This window comes from Phocoena phocoena, chromosome 13 (assembly GCF_963924675.1).
Source record: "Phocoena phocoena chromosome 13, mPhoPho1.1, whole genome shotgun sequence".
In the NCBI taxonomy this organism is placed as follows: domain Eukaryota; kingdom Metazoa; phylum Chordata; class Mammalia; order Artiodactyla; family Phocoenidae; genus Phocoena; species Phocoena phocoena.
The window spans coordinates 60,412,659-60,434,860 of NC_089231.1; the positions used below are offsets into that span (position 1 = coordinate 60,412,659).

General features: G+C 37.3%; 1 protein-coding gene across 1 annotated transcript in view; it reads left to right on the forward strand.

Moving 5' to 3' along the window:
- Window positions 1–22,202, forward strand: part of ANKRD12 (ankyrin repeat domain 12) — a 111,633-nt gene that overhangs the window by 80,453 nt on the left and 8,978 nt on the right. The window contains exon 9 of the mRNA XM_065889592.1: window positions 11,347–16,061. Within this exon, the coding sequence (XP_065745664.1) occupies window positions 11,347–16,061 (4,715 nt within the window). The remainder of the gene's footprint in view (window positions 1–11,346; window positions 16,062–22,202) is intronic.

Genomic DNA, 22,202 nt, shown 5'->3' on the forward strand with positions numbered 1-22,202 from the left:
TTATACTTTATAGAATTTGTTTCTGTGTTACTGACATGTTGGTAGAAAGGCCATGCATAACTCATAGAGGGAGTGTAAAGAATGGTGTGATACTTGATTTTACTTTTTATGTAAATTTTGCTTTTAGACATAGTATTTTCAATTATTGATTATATTCTCTTCCCTCTCCAGCTCACCCCTAAGTTCTTAGCTATAACTCTCTTATCTATATCTGTTACTTTAGAAATACAGGGAAAATATGTTCTCATATGGCATACTTACTTCCAAATAAGTGTATGACTACTTTTCTCCTGTATAGTAGAATTAAAATGTCTAACCTTTACTTAGGAAAATTGAGGTTTAGAAATGGAAATTTAGAAGAAACTGTATACAGTTACCCAATATTTTATTTTCCTGTCTCTTAAGCTGCATTTCTCAGTCAATTTAAGGATATAAAAGCTGTAAAGATTTGTTTCCTAAAATGCAGGTGTTTTTTTCTAATGTTACTTCCTTAGCTAGGTAACATAAATAAGTTATATAATCAATTCTTAAATATATTAGTTGTGGTTAGTGGACTATTGCAAAGCAGAGGAACAACCCAAATAGGCATAAGAGAAGCCTGCCTCAGTTGTGAACTACCCCTGTCAGTGGAGCCCCGGAGACTATGAAACTCAGAGAAGACTGCAGTTAGAGAGGACCATGGACCACTCCTGCAGGGGTACACCTGCTGTAGAGGTCCTCCACAAAACTGCTGGAGAAACAAGTTTTCCCCTTTATCAGTATGAAAAGAAATCCAGAGATTTGAGGAAAATCAACTGAATGAAAACAAGAAGGGCCAAAATGAACAAGCACAACAGCTGATTTGGAGAATGTAAATTACATAGGAAGCAGAAGGGTAAGTTCTTCTCAGTATGCGTGGAGACACTGGGGGTGGGGGGCAGTCGATCCACTAACCATAACAAAAGGCCACCTGGAAAAGTCGACAAGGGAAGTCCTTGAAATTCAAAATGTTTATCATTACTGAAAGTAAATATTCCATATAGGACTAAAGAATAGACTGGACATCGCTGCAGATCTAATTTGAGATCTATGAGAAGGACAACATATAAAACATTAAAAAAATACATTGGAAATATGAGAAAAATGGTACAAACATACCCAGGATACGCAGTATTCATTTTACAAAAAAGTGCAAATGTTGGGAGAAAGTTATTTTTTAATGGAAGAAGATGTCCCTTAACTGAAGAAAGAGGGTAATTTTACTTAAAAACAAAAGCAAAACAAAAAGCAAGGAAAGGATACATTTACATGTATCTAGATGTATCCACATCTAGATACATCATGACTTCAAGGATAAAGATTATTTAAAATCTTATAAACACCCAGACTCAGAGGTAAACATGTTACCTACAGAAGGAGAGGGAATCCGATTTCTTGTTCTTAAAGATGTTGTGAGAAGACTGTGTAGCTACAGTCACAACGTTCTGTGAAAATTATTTTGAACCTAGAATTCCATTCTCAACCTGTCACTCAAGTGCAAGGGCTAAAGAAAAACATCATTAGACATACTTTCTATTCTCTTTCTGAAAAAGTTATTCAAATATATTACTTTTCAGTGACACAAAATACAAGTCTAAGAGGAAAATATGAAGACTACGGATTTTGATGAAAAATTTGCAAGTGACAGCAATGAGCAACTGGCATATTTTAGGACAAAATGTCAGAGAGCTTTGTGAAAAATGTTATCAAGAAAAGAGTAGATTACAATATACATAGTGTGTGAATTAGATTCTGAGAATTCACTGTGTCATGGTATTGATAATATGAAGATGAACAAGACAGAAGGCAAAACCTCAAGGGAAAATAAACTATATATAAGTCACAGGCTAAGTATTGACAGAAAGCAAGCTAAAATGTGGTCTTAGTTGGAGGTGCTCATGGAGTATAAGCGTGCTTTCTGAAATGACAATAGTAAACCGCCTTGGTCAGGGAATTTAGAAGAGCCAAGAGGACAGACTTGAGGTTCAGAAATTCTGTTCACTTTATTATTTCTAAGTTAGTTAAATTCAAATAAAATCAAATGTAATACTTTAAGTTATGAAGGATGATTCTCTTGAGTGATGGGGCTATATTATGGTTGGCTTTTCTTTACCCATCTCTATATTCTCCTGGTTTTCTAACATTAACTGTTTTTTACTTTTGTAATAAAAGAATAATAAATACTATTTGAAAATGAAACAAAAACTGTTAATAAATGAAGATCACTAAAGAAGTTTATGTTAGGACTTTTTTATGCATTAGCGCATCTCTGAATAAAAATGATATATATAAACACAATTCCAATTTTTTTAAGTACTATTCCTGTTAAAAGAATTCATAATTCTGGGCTTCCCGGGTGGCGCAGTGGTTGAGAGTCTGCCTGCCGATGCAGGGGACACGGGTTCGTGACCCGGTCCGGGAGGATCCCACATGCCGCGGAGCGGCTGGGCCCGTGAGCCATGGCCGCTGGGCCTGTGCATCCGGAGCCTGTGCTCTGCAACGGGAGAGGCCACAACAGTGAGAGGCCTGCATAACGCAAAAAAAAAAAAAAAAAAAAAAAAAGAATTCATAATTCTGATTGAGTACATTACACCAAAAAAAACAAAAAAGGCTTTCAACATTGTAGACTTTTTGGCAACGGAAATCAAGCCAAAACCATCATTTTTTCCCCACTGTTTGGAGTGCTGTATTAATTTAATCATAAGAGCTCTTATTTTAGTGCTCCTATTACTATTATCTAGGTTTCAGCCCTGGATCTCAAGTTGTGGGCAAGTTAGTTAACCTGTACATGCTTACGTTCCACATCTGTAAAATAGGAATTATAGTACATACAGTTCCTGAGTACATACAGTACTTATGGTGGTGTGGTAAATAAAGGTTAAATGAGTTAATATACAAAGACACATAGACTATTGACTGGCACAGAGTAAGCACTTGATAAATGTTTCCTTTAAAAACAGTGAAAACCTGAAATAAAGTTATCATATTAGTCATGTCCAGTTATTTAAAATGAAACATTCAGGACCATCCTTTATATATTATTGCAGTCTTATAATCTTTAAAATGTCATTTTTATTTACCATTGTAAAGATGAAAACTCTAATCAAGTTCACTGGTTTATATAATCATTTAAAGTAGTCAAGATGGCTTTTTTTCCTTTATTTTTTTTTCTAGCTTTATTGAGATAATTGACATATAACATTGTATAAGTTTAAGGTGTAGGTGTAATTATTTGATATATGTATATATTGCAAAGTGATTACCACAGTAAGGTTAGTTGACACATCCATCACCTAACCTGATTACAATTTTGTGTGTGTGTGTGTGTGTGTGTGTGTGTGTGTGTGTGTTGTAAGAACGTTTAAAATCTACCCTTAGCAACTTTCAGGTATACAATACAGTATTGTTAACTGTAGTCACCTTGCTGGTATGATTTTTTTGTTTTTTGCCATAGAGCCTACAGTTACCTAATTTACTGTCTTTTTTTTTTTTGTCTTTTTTTTTTAATTTACTGTCTTTAATGAAAGAGTATCTTTTCATATGTATTCCTGAAAATGTGCTTACATATTACCTGATTCTATACTCAGAAAATTATTTATTTTAAAACTCCCTAAGTGTAGTATATATGTTATGGTGGGGGGGTTAATTCTGTACATTGCATGATATATTCATTGTTGAAAACATTTTAAAATAGATTAATTGTATGCAAATTAATGTTTTTAGTTTCAATATAGAATTTTTTTTTTTTTTTTTTTTTTTTTGCGGTACGCGGGCCTCTCACTGTTGTGGCCTCTCGTGTTGCAGAGCGCAGGCTCAGTGGCCATGGCTCATGGGCCTAGCTGCTCCACGGCACATGGGATCTTCCCGGACCGGGGCACGAACCCGTGTCCCCTGCGTCGGCAGGCAGACTCTCAACCACTGCGCCACCAGGGAAGCCCAATATAGAAATTTTTAATATTTAATCTCTATAGTGTAAGTACAGAGCAGAAAGAGGAGTAGTATTACGAACCCATGTATACTTATTACCCACTTTTAATCATTACCACCTTATGGCCAGTCTTGTTTTGTTCTATCCATTCTTCCCTATCCCATCTTTGAAGTCATTTTATTAGAAAATATTTTAGTAGGTACCTCTTAAAAGATAGGAGTTAAAAAAAAACATAATATCATTATCATACCTAAGCTAACTAAACTGGATTACTAGTAAATATTTGGTTATTGTTCCAAGTTCTCATTGCCTCATAAAATCATAAGTTTTTTTCAACTTTTTCAGTCTGAATCCAAATGAAGTCCATATGTTGCAGCTGGGTGAGACGTTTGAGTATCTTTTAATCTGTAAATATTCCCTTCCATTGTTATGTTCTTGTATTCTTCTGTTGTTGAAAAAATCATGTGCCTGGCATTTTTTCCCAAAGTCTGGATTTTGCTCATTGCATCTCCATGATTTTAGTTAAGGAAAACTATTTTCCATGTATTTTTCTTATCGCAATTTCACATTTTCTTTGTTAACCTACAATGAGTTTAGTGGTAAACTGACTTTAATACTGGAAAGGAAGAGTTGCTTGTGGTGATTACAAAGGGATTTAGCCACAGGTTGAGCAGGAGATTATTTTAATGGTTCTGATCAATTTTCTTAATTTTTGTCAAGACAGAGGTGAACATTAGGCTCCTTTTGAAACTAATTTCTAGTACTTAGTATTGGCATAAACTCTGTATAAGTTATCTAAATATTTTACATGCTGATATTGCCCGTAATTTTAAACCTTATTTTTCATCACTGCTTTTCAAAATGTGACACACTCTAATATATATCTAGTATTTATATGGGTTCTCTAATTTTCCTTTTCTTCACAATTGAACAGTCTTTATTTCAGCTTCTGAAGGGGGCTAATTTTTCCATTTTCATAAAATACAAAATACATATGTACTCAAATAATTATACAGACACCACACTATATAAAGATGGTGCCATTGTTTAAAAGTAAATTTCTGGCTGACTCAAAAAGGTTCAGCAGCTGATGTATAAAAGCATGAGCTCAGTATAGGAGGAATATTGGAAGTGTTAGTGCATAAGGTGTGAAAGTGCAGGCTATACAGAATCTAAGGGTGGCTGAAAGCCGTTCAAGTGACAGACCTAATCTCCACGTGACCAGTGCTGTGGGAACTGATACCGTGTGGGTGAAGTGGTTGCCACCTCTTCAAAGTACAGACTTTAAGAAGACGTCAGCAATGAATGAGTCAGACAGTAGTAGTAGTCAGTGGCACTTGGACGTTAAACAAAATTGTAAAGTGGATAAATTTGTGTTACATGGTTTTTTTTTTAACGTCTTCAGTGGAGCATAATTGCTTTACAGTGGTGTGTTAGTTTCTACTTGTGTTATATGTTTCTGTTCCTTTCTACAGTCCTCCCGTCTGTCCAGTATAAGCACCCCAACTTGATTTCTTGACGTCTTAATCCAGTTCTGAAATCCTCTGGTTGTATACTCATTCTACATTTATTAAGTATCTGCACATGCTAGGTATTACAAAAGTTCCTAAGTATAAGTCACAGACTTGTATTTGAAGTATCTGTTGGGTAAGTGAAAAACAGAACAGTAGAGTTACCTCACTGGAGGTTACCTTCCCACAAAGAACTCCCAAATTCCATAAACATGCCTTTTTATTCTCAGTAAATGCACTACCATCCCTACCATCCTCCGTCCCACAAATAGATAATACCTAAGTTTTTCATTCTCCAGGTGTTATAATTTACACAGGTGCTTATTAATAAAGTAGTATACTTTTACAAGTTTACAAGAAGCTGAAGTGTGTGTGTGCGTGCGCGTGCATGTATTTAAGCACGTATTCATCTAGAATAGGTGGAATGCATAGGGGATATTGTAGAACAGATAGCCTTCTCTTTGCCCCTTGACTTTCCTGGGAAACGATCTTTGACCTCCCAAATCCCAGTGATCAGAACAGCAGCAATAAAATATACACATCTTTTGGAATGGTTTCAAACCAGTGATGTTCCCAAGGGTAAGTGAGAAGTTAACTTTACCTCCTTCCAGATCAATCCAAATAAACATAAGTAAATACGTAGCCTCAAGACAAGTCTCCTACCCAACCTTCTCCCCACAACAGATTCCTACCCCTATGCCCTTCCTAAAATATAAATTCTTGAACTGCACCTCTCCTTGACCGATAATCTAAAATATCTTCTAGTGAAGTAGTTGGAAAATAATAAAGAGTAACTGAGTAAAGACAAATATATTTAATCTTTGGAATCTAAAATAAATGATACAAATGAGCTTATTTACAACACAGAAACAGACTCACAGACAGAGAACACAAATTTATGGTTACCAAAGGGGAAAGTGGGGGTGGGGTAGATTAGAGGTTGAGATTAACAGATACACACTACTATATTCAAAATAGATAAACAACAAGGATTTACACACAGAACTATATTCAGTATCTTATAATTACCTATAATGGAAAAGATGGAAAAAAATATACACATATATATATAAAACTGAGTTACCTGAAACTAACACAATATTGTAAATCAACTATACTTCAGTTTTTTTAAAATAGTAACTGATGAGAATCTACATAAACGTGCATAGAAGTTTGGGGAATAGGAAGTAATACACTGGTATGGCAAATGTGTATAGCAAGAAGGAATGAAAGATGGGAGATTATGTGTAGAACATGCTCTGAAGGTGGATGAAGACACCCCAGGGTATATCCCTTCATGGTGAGGTGACCTTGGACAAGCTACTTATTAGCTCTTACTCTGTTTACATGTCGCTTAAATGGGGATGATAATTGATGGTATTAATAGTTGATGGTAGTAGTAGAAGAGATAGTGCTTCAGATTTGGGGAAGTCTTTTATCCTAGAGGCAGGAACCCTCAGATGGGAAGAAACATGATATGATCTGTAATGCTGGCCACATTGTGGTTTCAGGTGATAACTGATCTAGGCAAGCACTGGTGAGGACCTGAGCTGGGACAGTGGCCATGGGGATTGAGAGAAGATGGATGTAAGAGATAGTTCAGAGAGTGACACTTGAATGGTTGAATTTGGAAGCTGAGGAATTGAGAGAGTTGCAAAAGACTGAGGTTTTTATTTTGCATAAGTGGGTTGTCATGCCAGAGGTGGGAAAACATTGGCTTTTAGCAGCAAGAGGAAGCAGTTGTGGGAGAGAAAGTAATGAGTTGAATGTTTTCAGTCTTGAATTAGGGTGGTTGAAAGGAGTCCAAGAAGTTCCAGGTTAGGCAGTTGAATCTCAGAGGAAAAGTAGAGACTTGGACTTGCCTATAAGTTCTTTAAGTTTAGGGTCATGGTGTATTTAGTTTTGTTTTGTCATCACCCACTCCCGAAGTATATGTGACATTAGTAGAATATAGTTATGTTTCCTGAAGATGTGTAATCATTAATATAATCAGACTATTTTAAAAGCCCAGAATCTGTTGATTTTCTTATTAGTCAGGCATGTGAAATATAATTGCTTCGTCAAATGCATGCTGGTTATTTTGGAGAGATTTTGAAGGAGAAGCGATTTACTTTATATACTGTCATCTTCCTGCATTGGTCACATCTGTTCCTTTTGGATTCCATACAAGATAAGATGGAAATTTATGGTAGCCTCAGTAGGGGAAAAGTCAAGCCTAAGGATAATTGTGATCTCAAGTAACATTTAACTATTCTTTAAATGTCACTAGTGTTAGTTGCAAATATCTTAGAGTGCCTTGAGAGGTACAGAGCAACTTTCAAATGTGTTTGTTTTTTAACAATTAAGTTTCATTTAGCATTTTCGCATGGAGAAGAAAAATGTTTTAATGAAAAATTTAATGTTTTAATGATTGCTTATTTCTCTTTTCTTCCTAGTTTCCCAAATAAAATTGTTGAGATGCTAAACATAAACATTTTTTAAAGGAGCTTTTTATCAGAAATAATTTGGTAAAATGTTTTAAATACGAGTTCAAATTTAGTGACTAAATAGATAGTAAAGACTAAAAAGATTGCAACAGATTAGAAAATAATGCAGTATATGATAACCATGGCCATTTTGAGAACAAGGATTTGAGGATTTGGATTCTAGGTGAATTTCTTACTCTAAGCAATCATCTCCTAAGGGAGGCAGAGCAAACTTTTTTTTTTTAAGCTACTACTGCACTAGAATTCCAAGACCAGCTTGATCTATAGTCCTGGGTAAAGTACATCAAAAAGGTTTGGACTGCTTAGGGAAGAAAAGGGTTTCAGCCTGGTCTGACAGTGAAATGGCATCACAGAATTGTAGTATCTTTGCTGGGGTCACAGACTAAGCCAGCTTCATGAGAACCATGCAGGGTTGTTGCTGCTGGTGCTGAGAATCACGTGCAGAGAGGAGCGAGCCTGTTGGGCAGGTGCAACTCAGTGACCAGAGCCAGGCTGCTATCCTTCCCTGGGGTAATTCCACACTCTTCATCACGGACATATCATGTACCATGAGGCTAACTTATTCACTTTAGAACTTATATTTTTCCCTTTTAAAAAAGTAGGAGTCTCTTTAAAAGAACTATGGGGAAAAAAACATATCTGTGTTGGAGAGCATTGCTTAGTTACCTTCAGTTGATGAATCAGGAGCACAGATGACAACCTTACATCTCTCAGGTACACGTATGTGTGTAACTCAGAGAATGTGCATTTGACCTTTAATATGTATAGTCAGAATGGTAAGCACTATGATATAGTGATTGAAACATACACAGGAGTATGTGTGTAGTATAATTTAAGTAATATATTAATATGCATAGGCGAAGAAGACCAGAAGAAAATAGGATGAAGAAATTATAAAGTGATGTTAACACAGGAGAAATACAAACACATGGAAAAATGAGCCACACCTGTAATCAAAAAATCGAACAAATAGTGGTACCATTTTATACCTATTAGTGTAGTTTTTAAAAATATTTTTTCTGATGTTAAAACTAATACATGTGTTAGGCTAGGAATTTGGAAAGTACAGCAAAACTTGAAAAAAAATAAAAAGGCATAATTCCTCTGGCCAGAGTTTAATATGGATACTATTTTGATGTATTTCTCTCATTTCTTTTTCCCTACATAAACACACACAGACAAATTTATATACTGCTATTTTCAACTGATAAGCTATACAAAAGTTTTTTCTAAATTATTAAGTATAATATCAAATAATTAGGACAACCTGAATGTCCCCTCAGGAGAATCCATTTAAATAATTACACATTAACTCCATGTAATATGCAGCCCTTAAAAACAGTAATAAAGAAAATGCAACTTCAAAAGAAAATATCTAAAACTGTTCAATGAAAAAAAGCCATATATTAAATGGGACATACTGTGGTTTGAGCTCCTTATTTTCATAATAGTTGTTTTCATGCCGTTAAAGCCTACCTGAGCTTCCTATACATCCTTCCTGCCTCAGTTCAGTGCTGTTGCTTTGAGAAGCCTGCTTCCCTACACTTCTCCCAGTATACTGACTCTTTCCCAAGTGCACCCTTTGGACCTAGTGCCCACTGCCATTTTAGCAACTATCAGGTTGTGTAACTGTTACAGCGCAGGACTGTGTTCTTTTCATCATGTCACCCGTAGCACCTAGCACTCTGTGCCTGGAGGAGCATAATAAATATATACTTAAGATTGATTCTAAGTGTCGAATTAAGGTTTTGTGGGATATACAAAGGAAAAAACCATTCCCAATTTCCAGTAAAACTTACCTAATGAGAAATAATATAAATAGAATACTTACATATAAACCCTAAAAAGTCAAGTTCCTAAAAACAGCAAGGGGAGAACAGTCCTCAAGAACAAATTGTAAACAAGGCACCAATAAGACAAAATAACACCTGTCATATCAGTACCTATTCTTGTATTCATTTAATCAAGGAGCAGAATAAATACTACTTCCAAAACAGCTGTTCCTTTTTTGCAGCAAAAAGTTCTATGGCTTGATACTCTGTATTGCAGTATTGATAACTGGGAATGGAGTTACGCTTACAAGCAGTTGTAATTCCAAAAATGTTCCTTTTTATACCACATGTCAATATAACCGTGTCACTCATTGGTACTTAATAATAGTATTGTCTTAGAATATTACCACATCTTCTGCAAAAATAAGATTGTGATCTCTCCATAGCTCCTATCCAGTGCTCAAAACCTTATAGACACTCTAAAATGCTTCTGGAATTTGAATTTCCATGTAAAGAGAATATTTGGGAGCTAGATCACTTTAGAGGAAGCTTGATGTATTAAAATAAATTTATAACTTTAATATTATTAAATACTTAGCCAAAAAAGTGTTTAGTTACTTTTTATGAGTTTGGTTTTTTCCTCTTTTGGTCAGAGGCCTCAGTTTTCTTTTAATTAGAGCTCTGGGTTTTCTTTTCAGTTGGAGGCCCCATGTATGCAATGTACATTTCAGCTAAGAAAAGATGCCCAACTAGGAAGAAAATAAACTATAAATAAAAAAACTAAAGAATAAGATAGTTTTTTTCTAATTATGTATCTATTCAATTTATCTGTTATAATCTTGACTGTGTAATTGGGGGATATATTTCTTCTTTTTTTTTTTTTAACGGATAGTAAAGCAGATAGTCATGTATCTTGTATAGTTAAAACCATTCACCTTTATTCAAGTTCTATCCTTTATGGGAATCATTTGCTCTTATGCTTTTACTAATAAAATTCTGAAGCATATAAAACCATCTGTGATGTTTACTTAATTATAAACCCTTTAAGTTAGTGATTGTTAATCTTTTTTGCATCAAAGAATTCTACTTAAATATTCTCTCTCCAGGAAAAAAGAAAATGTACATATATGTAAAATTTTATAGGGGACTTCCCTGGTGGTCCAGTGATTAAGACTCCGTGCTTCCACTTCAGGGGACGCGGGCAGGTTCCATCCCTGGTCAGGGAACTAAGATCCCACATGCCGCATGGCACAGCCAAAAAAAAATTTTTTTTTATATTAGTAGCCAGTGTTTTCCTGAATCCAGTCCCCTGAGTTATGAACCTCTTCATTATATTATACATACATTTTAATATTGGATACATCTTTTTGGTATCTGTGTTGTAAATCCAGTGTATTGTGTGCTTTTAGAAGTGTCACGGGGTGTCACCCTGAAGCAGATTCTCTATAAGCCTTTTCCACAAAACTGTAGCAGAGTTCTTACATATTGCTATTGTATTATTTACATATAAATATGATTTTTTTTCTCTGAATTGTTTGAAATATTTGATGTATATGCTATATTTTTCTCTCAGTCTTACTTTTCTGACAGTTGTCTCTTGACTGACAGCAGATTTTCCTTTCTTATTCTAGATTCTGAAGAGGCTCGGTCTGTAAATCCTTCCAGTGTTGATGAAAATATTGACTCTGAGACAGAGAAAGACTCTCTCATCTGTGAAAGTAAACAAATAGTTCCCAGTAAAGCAGCTCTTCCATGTGCCCTTGATGAGTATGAGTTCAAAGATGACGAGGAGGAAGCAGTAAACAAGATGATCGATGGCAGGCGCATTCTTAGGAAAGAGCTGAGAAGAGAGAACGAGACTCAAGTAGAAAAGAGTAGCTTATTTGCAAAACAGGAGAAAGCTTTCTATCCTAAATCATTTAAAAGTAAAAAACAAAAGCCATCTAGGGTTTTGTATTCAAGTTCTGAAAGTTCAGATGAAGAAATTCTTCAGAACAAAAAGTGTTCTGCTCCATGTTCTGTCCCTGAAACATCAAATTCTGATATACAGACCAGAAAGGAATATGGAGTTTCAAATGAACACAAACAGAAAGGCAAAGTTAAAAGAAAATTAAAGAACCAGAACAAAAATAAAGAGAACCAAGAGCTGAAGCAAGAAAAAGAGGGGAAAGAAAATACCAGAGTAACAAACTTGACAGTTAATACTGCACTAGATTGTTCAGAAAAGACCAGAGAGGAGGGGAATTTTAGGAAATCTTTTAGCCCAAAAGATGATACTTCATTACATTTATTTCATATTTCCACTGGTAAATCTCCCAAACATTCTTGTGGACTCAGTGAAAAGCAGTCAACACCACTAAAACAAGAACATTCTAAGACATGTTTATCACCAGGAAGTTCTGAAATGTCATTACAGCCTGATCTTGTTCGGTATGATAATATAGAATCTGAATTCTTGCCAGAAAGTTCAAGTGTAAAATCTTGTAAGCATAAAGAAAAAAACAAACATCAGAAAGATTTCCACTTAGAATTTGGTGAAAAGTCAAATGCCAAAATAAAGGATGAAGATCACAGTCCAACATTTGAAAACTCAGATTGCACGCTGAAAAAAATGGATAAAGAGGGTAAAACATTAAAAAAGCATAAATTAAAACATAAAGAAAGGGAAAAAGAAAAGCATAAAAAAGAAATTGAAGGTGAAAAGGAAAAATACAAAAATAGGGATGGTGCTAAAGAGCTTCAGCGGAGTGTGGAATTTGATAGAGAATTTTGGAAAGAGAATTTTTTTAAAAGTGATGAAACTGAAGATCTATTTTTAAGTATGGAACATGAGTCCCTAACATTAGAAAAAAAATCAAAGTTGGAGAAGAACATAAAAGATGATAAATCAACCAAGGAAAAGCATGTCTCCAAAGAGAGGAACTTTAAAGAAGAACGAGAAAAGATTAAAAAGGAAAGCGAGAAATCTTTTAGGGAGGAAAAAATAAGAGATTTGAAAGATGAGAGAGAGAATGTACCAACTGATAAAGAAACAGAATTCAGTTCTTTAGGTATAAGTGCCAGTGAAGAGTCTGTAGGGTTACATTCAGTGGAAAAGGAAATAGAAATTGAAAAACAAGAAAAGCATATGAAAGAAAGTAAGGAAAAATCTGAGAAACGGTTTCAGAGTAAAGAAAAGGACGTTGAGAAGGCTGAAAGAAAAAATTCTGAAAAAGAGAAGAAGATAAAACATGAGCATAAGTCAGAGAAAGACAGGTTAGATCCTAGTGAATGTGTTGACAGAATAAAAGAAAAAGACAAGCTATATTCACATCACACAGAAAAATGCCATAAAGAGGGTGAGAAGATAAAAAGCATTACTACCATTAAAAAAACTGATGACAGAGAGAAAAGTAGAGAAAAGATAGATAGGAAACATGACAAAGAAAAACTTGAAAAAGAGAGACATCCTGCAGAGAGCAAAGAGAAGCACTTGATGGAAAAAAAAAAACAATCAGATAATACTGAGTATACTAAATCAGAAAAAAGCAAAAATAAAGAAAAAGATAGGGAGGTAGATAAAAAGGAAAAATCTAGAGATAATGTAAATATAACTAACTCCAAACAGTTCCAGGAAGAGAGGAGGTCAAGTATAGCAGATAGCAATAAAGCACAACATGAAAAAACTTTCTCTCTTAAAGAAAAAACAAAAGATGAGCCTTTGAGAACTCCTGATGGAAAAGAAAAAGACAAAAAAGATAAAGATATAGACAGATACAAAGAACGAGACAAACACAAGGATAAAGTTCAACTAAGTAGTTCACTCAAAGTAAAACCCGAAGCAGATAAGCCTAAACCTAAGTCATCACCAGCATCAAAAGATACTCGACCCAAAGAAAAGAGGCTAGTGAATGATGACTTAATGCAGACCAGCTTTGAGCGGATGCTAAGCCTTAAAGACCTAGAAATAGAGCAGTGGCACAGAAAACACAAGGAAAAGATTAAGCAAAAAGAAAAGGAACGGTTGAGAAATCGTAATTGTTTAGAACTTAAAGTAAAAGATAAAGAAAAAACAAAGCATGTACCAGCTGAGTCCAAAAATAAAGAACTTACTAGGTCGAAGAGTTCAGAGTTGACTGATGCTTATACCAAGGAGAAACGTTGCAAAGATGCTGTAAGTAACAGGTCACAATCTGTCGACACCAAAAATACAGTGAATTTAGGCAAGTCATCCTTTGTTTCAGATAATAGCTTAAACAGATCTCCTAGATCAGAAAGTGAAAAGCCAGGTCTCAGCTCCAGGTCTGTATCCATGATTTCGGTGGCTAGCTCAGAAGATTCTTGCCATACTACAGTGACGACCCCAAGGCTTCCAGTGGAGTATGACTCAGACTTTATGTTAGAGGGTTCAGATTCCCAAATGTCCTTTTCCCAGTCACCGTTTTTGTCAATTGCCAAATCTCCTGCCCTTCATGAAAGGGAGTCGGATAGCCTGACTGAACTACCAGAGCGGATTAAAGCATCGTATACAAGCAGACTTCCAACAGCCCATCTCCGGTCGTCCTCGGTAGAAGATGCTAAACTAGTTATAAATGAGGGGAGACCAACTGCAGAAGTTCGAAGATGTAGCATGCCATCTGTCATTTGCGAACATACAAAACACTTCCAAACGATATCAGAAGAAAGCAGTCAAGATGGCTTAGTTGTGCCAAGAGATGCTTGTCCTTCTCCCAAACCTGAGGTACCCTCGGATGTGCCTGAAAGAGAACTTTCAAGTGCATCTAACACACATTCCAGTTTTGCAGCCTCTCCAACTAGATCTGTAAACAGCAAATACACTTCTGCTGATACAAATGGTATCAAGAGCACTGCTGCAGTGGGCACTTTGATGGACAGTCCTGTGTATCTAGAGCCGTCTAATCAGGTTGGTGTGATCCAAAGTAAATCATGGGAAATACCTGTTGATAGACGGGAGTCATTAAGCGCCAGTGACTTCATCTGCCCAAATTCTACTACATCTGATCAAGATTCCTCTGTTCAGGGTTTTTGTAACTCTGAACACAAAATATTGAAAGAACAGAATATTGATTTTGTATCCTTGCACCAGACTGAATTGCCAGGAAACACTTGTGCTCAGGATCCAGCATCCTTTCTCCCTTCACAGCAACCTTGCTCTTTTCACAGCCAATCACTTTCAGATGCTGAATCTATTTCTAAGCATAGATCTTTGTCATATGTTGCCAATCAAGAGCCAGGTATTTTACAACAGAAAAATGCAATTCAAATTATCAATTCTGTTTTAGATACTGATAATGAATCTACAAAAGATATGGAGAATACTTTTATCCTAACAGATGTTCAGAAGACAGATGCCTTTGTCCCAGTGTTCTCTGAAAGCACTGTTCAAGAAACAGCACCGAATTTTGAGAAAGCTAATACTTTGCCTGTATTACCATCAGAAAAGGACTTTAATGGAAGTGATGCCTCTTCCCAGCCAAATACACATTATGCATTTAGCAAACTGATGTATAAGTCTTCCAGTGGCCATGAGGCTGAAAGTAGCACTTCTGATATTCAGCTTATTTCACATGAAAAAGAAAACAAACTGGAGAGTTTGGTTTTGACTCATTTGAATGATAAGTGTGATTCTGATTTATGTGAAATGAATGCAGGGATGCCAAAAGGAAACCTGAATGAACAGGATAATCCAAAACATTGTCCTGAAAGTGAAAAGTGTTTGCTTTCCATAGAAGATGAAGAATCACAACAGAGTACTTTATCGAGTTTGGAAAACCATTCACAGCAACCAGGTCAACCAGAAATGCACAGATATGGACACTTAGTTAAAGTAGAATTAGAAGAAAGTGCTGAAGATGATAAAACTGAAAACCAAATTCCTCAAAGGATGACTAGAAACAAAGCAAATACAATAGCAAATCAAAGCAAACAGATTCTTGCCACCTGTACACTATTAGCAGACAAAGATACTGAGTCTTCATCTCCTAGAGGAAGAATAAGATTAACTGAGGAGGATGATCCTCAGATTCACCACCCACGGAAAAGGAAAGTGTCACGTGTGCCTCAGCCTGTGCAAGCAAGTCCCTCTTTACTGCAAGCAAAAGAGAAAACTCAGCAGTCTCTGGCAGCCATTGTGGACTCTCTGAAACTAGACGAGATCCAGCCGTACAGTTCAGAGAGAGCAAATCCGTATTTTGAATACTTGCACATAAGGAAAAAAATCGAAGAAAAACGCAAACTGTTGTGTAGTGTTATCCCTCAAGCACCTCAGTATTACGATGAATATGTGACATTTAACGGATCGTATCTCCTGGATGGAAACCCTTTAAGCAAGATCTGCATCCCCACAGTAAGTAACCTCACTTGATACACACCTGCAACCCGTTCACTAGGAATGTGACAAAAGTCATGTATAGTTTTAAATTTTCTAGTAGCCACATTTTAAAAAGTAAAAGGGAACAGGCAAAATTAGTTTTACTATTTCAGTGTCAAAATAGAATCAATATAGAAAAGTTATGGAGATAGTCTGTAATCTTTTTTTTTTTTTTTTTTTTGGTGCTGAGTATTTGGAATCCAGTGGGCTAGCAGTATGTCGCAGTTCAGACCATCCACGTGTCAGTCAGTGCTCAGTAGCCGTGTGTAGGCTGTGCTACCTTATTGAACAGCACTGGTCCATGGTATTTTATTCCTTACCTGCTTTTTCTTTCAACCCTAAGGAGTTATACTTTTATTTCTCTGTGCTTTTGATCCCATTCCCTCCAGTCTTCTCTGGAACCTTCCTCTATGAAAACACTTCTTGCTAATATATTTAAAAATTTTCTCTCTCCACTGACCTTTATCCACCCACTGTGAACATATTTGGGTCTCCTTCATCCCAGGGAGAAAAAAGTTGCCCCTTGCCTGTCACAGTTTGTCTAGCTCAGCCTCTCTCACTGCCACAGCTTGGAGAGTGGTGTGTGCCTGACGTCTCCTCTCTGTCACTTCCTGCTCCTCCCATCACCGTTATGTGCACTGACAAAGCTCACCAGTGAGCTTGTAATGGCCTGATTGTTTGGCCTCTCCCTTTTTCTTTCTACTTGATCTCTGTCATATTTGATATCGTGACCATCTTGTTCATAAAACTGCCCCCACTCCCCGGTCCTTCATGATGGTGCACTCTTCTGGTCCTCTCGCCTCACTAATCTTTTTCTATCTTTTTATGGCTCCTCTACCCACTCCTTAAACATCAGAGTTCTCCAGGAATTAAATTTTCAGTCGCCTTTCATTCAGTGAGGTCCTGTCTCTTTCTGTGGTTTCAGCAGTCTCCACACACCAGTTAGTCCCAAAAAATTCTGTTGAGCCATATCATCTCTGTTGATCTCTAGACTCAAATATAGGTGTGTCCTGGGCATCATCACCTAAACGACCTGAGGCACCTGTAATGGGCTTGCTTCCCCAGGAAGCTGACTCTGAGACTCAGCAATCCCTGTCTGTGTGTGAGGGAATCGGAAGCGGGTAGAGCAAGCGGGTGAACTGAAATAAATGCAGGTGCAACAGTGACTCAGGGCACCTGCGGGAGCTGCTAACGGGGAGTCTACCCTCAGGGAAGGAATGTGACCTTGGGCTCCCCGCGTTCTTTGGGGGCGGGTCTAACCACGCACCCACTCCCACTTCAGACCTCACACAGACCAAAAGGGAATGAGTTACGACCCGCTCCCTTAAAAACAAATTTGTATTTATTAGTGAGGACACCCACAGCAGAAACCAAATTCTGACCATTCTACCTTCCAGAATCTGTACCTTCTGCCACTGCCTTCGTTTAGGGCCCTCGTCATTTTATCTCACTCTCAACGTCGCAGCAAGTTTTTCACTTCTTTTTTCTCCTAGTTTCTTTCTATTGGAGCATTCTCTCTTGTTAAATTTATGTCCCTTCAAAAGCAATAAAAAGCTGTTTCCCTATTGAAGTATCTCAGCTGTGATTAGCTGGCTTCCCATTGCCCACAACATAAAACCCATATCTAAGCCCAGCACAATCATTCATTCACAGTCTGACCCCAGTCTTCCCCTCCTGCTTCATCTTCTCACCACTCATCCAAATCACCTAGTGTTTCAGCCAAACTGAACTCACTCTTCTTTGTAATCTCTTGTTTCACTACTTGGGTTCTTTGGCAGTGCTCTTCCTTCTATGCGAAATGTTGTTTTCGCCGGGCCCGCTTTTGTCTCCTCTTCCATCGGTTGTACCCACTATGATATCACCTCTATGCAAGGTCTTGTCAAAGCAGAATTGCTTGTGTCTTCCTTATACCTCCCCTGTTACGTTGCAGTTAACTGTTTACGTGTCTGCCTCTCCCTCTGAGCTATAATCCGATTAAGGGTTACAACACTTTTGATCTCTTGTAGAATGAGTCTTACATCTATCTTCAGCCCCAAATACACTACTGATTTCCATAACCATGTGTCTAGCTGCTTCTGGACGTCTCCTGAATGTCCCACAATATCCTTAAAATCATTATGTCCGATACCAAACACGCTTATCTTATCTCAGAAGTGCTCTTTTTGCTTCATCTGCTTCAGTTACCATCATTATCTGTTATCTCACTTCCCAGGCTGGGAACCCAAAACTCAACCCTCCCCTCTTCCTTCCTGTCACATCAGTCACTAAGTCCTATTGATTCATCTCACTTCCTTTCCCCTCTTCTTTCTTACCACTGTCATGCAGGGACCTCATGACCTCCTTAGACTACTGCATTATCACACATGTGAATATAGCGTAATCAGATATTCAAAAATTGCATATGCATATAATTCATAACTGTGCTAACTGGAAATCAGAAATGAGCAAAACAGACGTTCTGAGCAGCTGCCGTAGGTTCTAGTCCAGTCTCTTCTAGGCCAGTCAGTCTACTTATTGTCTGGATTCCTTATTTGAAACTCAGATCTGATTCATGACTACCTGGTTAAACATCTTCTAAAGAAGACTCAATTTTCTATAAGCTAAGTCCCCACTCCTGCATACGTGGTCCTCCCATGCAGGCTTGGCTGTGGCTACTACCCTGCTGTACTCGGTGGTCCCCAGGCCATTCCCTGCCGGTTCACAGCCTGCCTTTGCACATGTTCCGTCTTTCAAAGCCCAGCTCAGAGGAGATCAGACAGTTAGAGGAATGGTGATTCTTTATTCCCGCTTTCACAGAATATACCTGATGCTAGTGCCTTTTAAATCTTGGACAGAGATTTTGATATTACTCTACTAATAGTAAACAGTAGTAGATTTAAAAGAATAGAGTTGTAAATAAATTTGTCATTCTTTCAAATTGTCAGCAAGGTAATTTGTTAATGATTCAAAAAATATAAAGCTAATAATTTCCTTTTTCCTTTATTTCTCCTTAAAGGATAAGAACTTTGAACTGAACTATGTTTGTATCATAGGGTTGAAATATAGGTAAAGCTATGAAGAACACATTTAAATTAGAAATTTTTACAAACTGTTTCACTAAAAACAATTTCTAATAAACCGTGTTAGGTTGCCCTTTTAGCACTGTCTGCCTGCTGATACGTATATGTATGTATACACGTGTATATAGCGTGATGCATATTTGTGTATATGTTATGCATGCCTGTGTTTACTATCAGCTTTGCTTATTCCTGCAAAGGTGATGTGATACAAGTTTAATCCCCTTGCAGCAGTTCTGGGGATATAACTTTAATTAAATTAGAATTTAGTCATAATCAAGTGTTGTTTCAAAAGGGGTTATAAACAGAACTTAGAATTATTTCTGGATGTAGTAGGGAATTTTTTCTTTGTTTTTAGTGAGAATTACTAAAGTAGAGAAACACACAGTACAATGTAGTAGAAAAACTAGTAGATTTTCAAGTAGCATGCATGAATTTGTCTAGATTTTGCTGCAAACCACCTGTGTGATCTTGAAGAATTAGCTTCACTTCTCTGATCCTTAGTTTTGATATCTGTAAAACAATAATGTCTACCCTACCTCAAAGCAGGTTGAAATAGTATATGCCACAGCCCACTGAAAACTTTAAAACATTGTACATATTTAAGAGGTTGCCATTATTTTACCCAGCTCAAAATTACTTTAAGGGTCACATTTACTAGAGCTAATATGCGAACCCGCCACCTTTTGCTCGTAAAAGGCTGTACTTTTGAGTTTATTGGACTAAAACTAGTTTATTTGAAACTTAGTTTTTGAAAAATAATAAAGACCAGAATAACAAAAATTGTTTTTTTACATTACTTTTCGTATTTACTAATATTTTATCCATTTGTTTCCTTTCAGTCTGCTAATTGCCTTTTTGTCAAAGTGGTTTCTTCACTTTGTCTATGTAATCTGATTATAGAACCTGTTAATAAACGTGGTACGTTGTCTCCAGAGTCCACTTACATGTTCATTCTTCTATCACATGCTTTTCTTAAAATTTAGCCAGAATGCTGCTGTTTTTCCAGAGGAGGAAATAAAGGGAAGAAAAATAAAACTTTAGGTCAGGTTCCCAAAACTCAAATGAACAGGGGGAGGAAAAAAAGAAAAAGGCTTGTCACAAGCTGGTATACACAGAAACCCTACAGAGGGGTGGAGGTGTGGGGGATGAGAAGAAAGGGTGTCCCGAGGAAGCTGTCAAGAGAGCTTCTGTTCTAGAGACTCCTGGGACTCACAGATGCTAAAAAAGACAAAATCTCCATGCCTGATTTACTTACAGGTAGATGAGGAAAACAGCAAAAGGAAAGTTTTCTCAAAAGTCTCCATATAGAGACTTCTCTATAGATTGATATATGTTGAGAATTCCCAAATTTATATATTTTGCCCAAACCTCTCTCCTCGGCTTCTTTTTTGCTAACTGGATAGCTCCACAGACTCAACATTTCAGCACTAAACTTGCCCCCAAACCTGCTTCTCTTTCCTTGTGTCCCCTCCTGTGGTCTCTATTACTAGCCATCCAGTCCTTGTGCTAAGGACCTACAGGTCCTCAGCTGCTCCCTTTTTTTTTTTTTTTTTTTGTGGTACGCGGGCCTCTCACTGTTGTGGCCTCTCCCGTTGCGGAGCACAGGCTCCGGACGTGCAGGCTCAGCGACCATGGCTCACGGGCCCAGCTGCTCCGCGGCATGTGGGATCTTCCTGGACCGGGGCATGAACCCGTGTCCCCTGCATCGGCAGGCGGACTCTGAACCACTGCGCCACCAGGGAAGCCCTGCTCCCTCTTTTTTATCCTAAATCAGTCAGTTACCCGCAGTTTTAGACCCCCATCTCTTCCATTCCCTCCTCATCTAACACCAGTGTAACAGTGATGTGTTTCCTTAATTCCTTGCCTACAGTGTTGTCCCCCTAATATCTGTTCTCCAAATATAGCAGTGAGCTATTAAGACCTTCCACTGGTTCCCCATTACATACAAAATTTACCCTAATGTGTTACAAATAATATGTGTTCCACAGTATGTTAATTAAATACCTTCTCCAGTAGGGAGAGAGGGGTGTTTTCCATGATCAAATAAGTTTGGGAAACACCATTTATCTAAAAATAAATAGATTTCTTCACTGTACGACTTCTGAGAACTATTAAACTTTAATTTGCTAATTACAAGATACCTAAATAAGTACATATATACAGTGTTTCCCAGACTTACTTGTTCTTGGAACCGTTTCCAGTAAATCATCTCTATGCACCCAGTGTTCTGTGGGTCATGCTTGAAGAAACGCTGTTTCCATAACAGACTACAAGCTTTATTACTGGGCCCTGCTGCCCTCTCCACCCTTGTATCCCACCCTTCCTGCCCTCACATTGATGTTCCAGGAACTCAGGACAGCCTGCAGTTGCCTCCTGATACCAGAGTGTTCTCATGCAGGTGATTGTACTGTCCTCTCGTGTGTGAATTATCTCCCTCCCTTCTTTCCCTTTCTTTCTTCCCCACAACTCATTTCTCTTAACTCTTTGCTCTGGCTCTTCCTTTAAGATAGAGCTCAGGCATAACCCTCTCAAAGAAGCTTTCTCTTGACACTCCGGTCTCAAAGGAGTAGATATTTGTCCTCTGAGCTGCTTGAAGGATGCCCGTAGGACTTCGCAAAACTAAAATAATAGCACCAAACTCTACTCTTGCCTCTTCTTATGAAATTTAAAGAAGTTTACAGACACAGAAATCAAATGCATTACTGCAATTAGAGAACTGAAAAATGATCAGCCCCAGTAAGTTATTGGTATTGTAGAATTTTCTGCATTGATTCAACTGCTCGTTATTTGACATGTTTTTAATTCCCCATGATTCCTATAAACCGTTTACTGTTTATAAATAGAGTCTTGATTGGATCCAGGTTTGTGTCTTTGGCAAGAGTATTTCCTGTATAGTACTGCATAATCCCTGTAGCACCACATCAGGAAGCACAGTATCTGCTTGTTCCCCCTTCAGAAGAGTCCCCAGAGTTATTAAACTGTGCCAGAATGTGCTGAGATAACCTTTGTGACTTCACTCTAATATGCTGGCAGTAATTAAAACCTTGCGGGGGGGGAA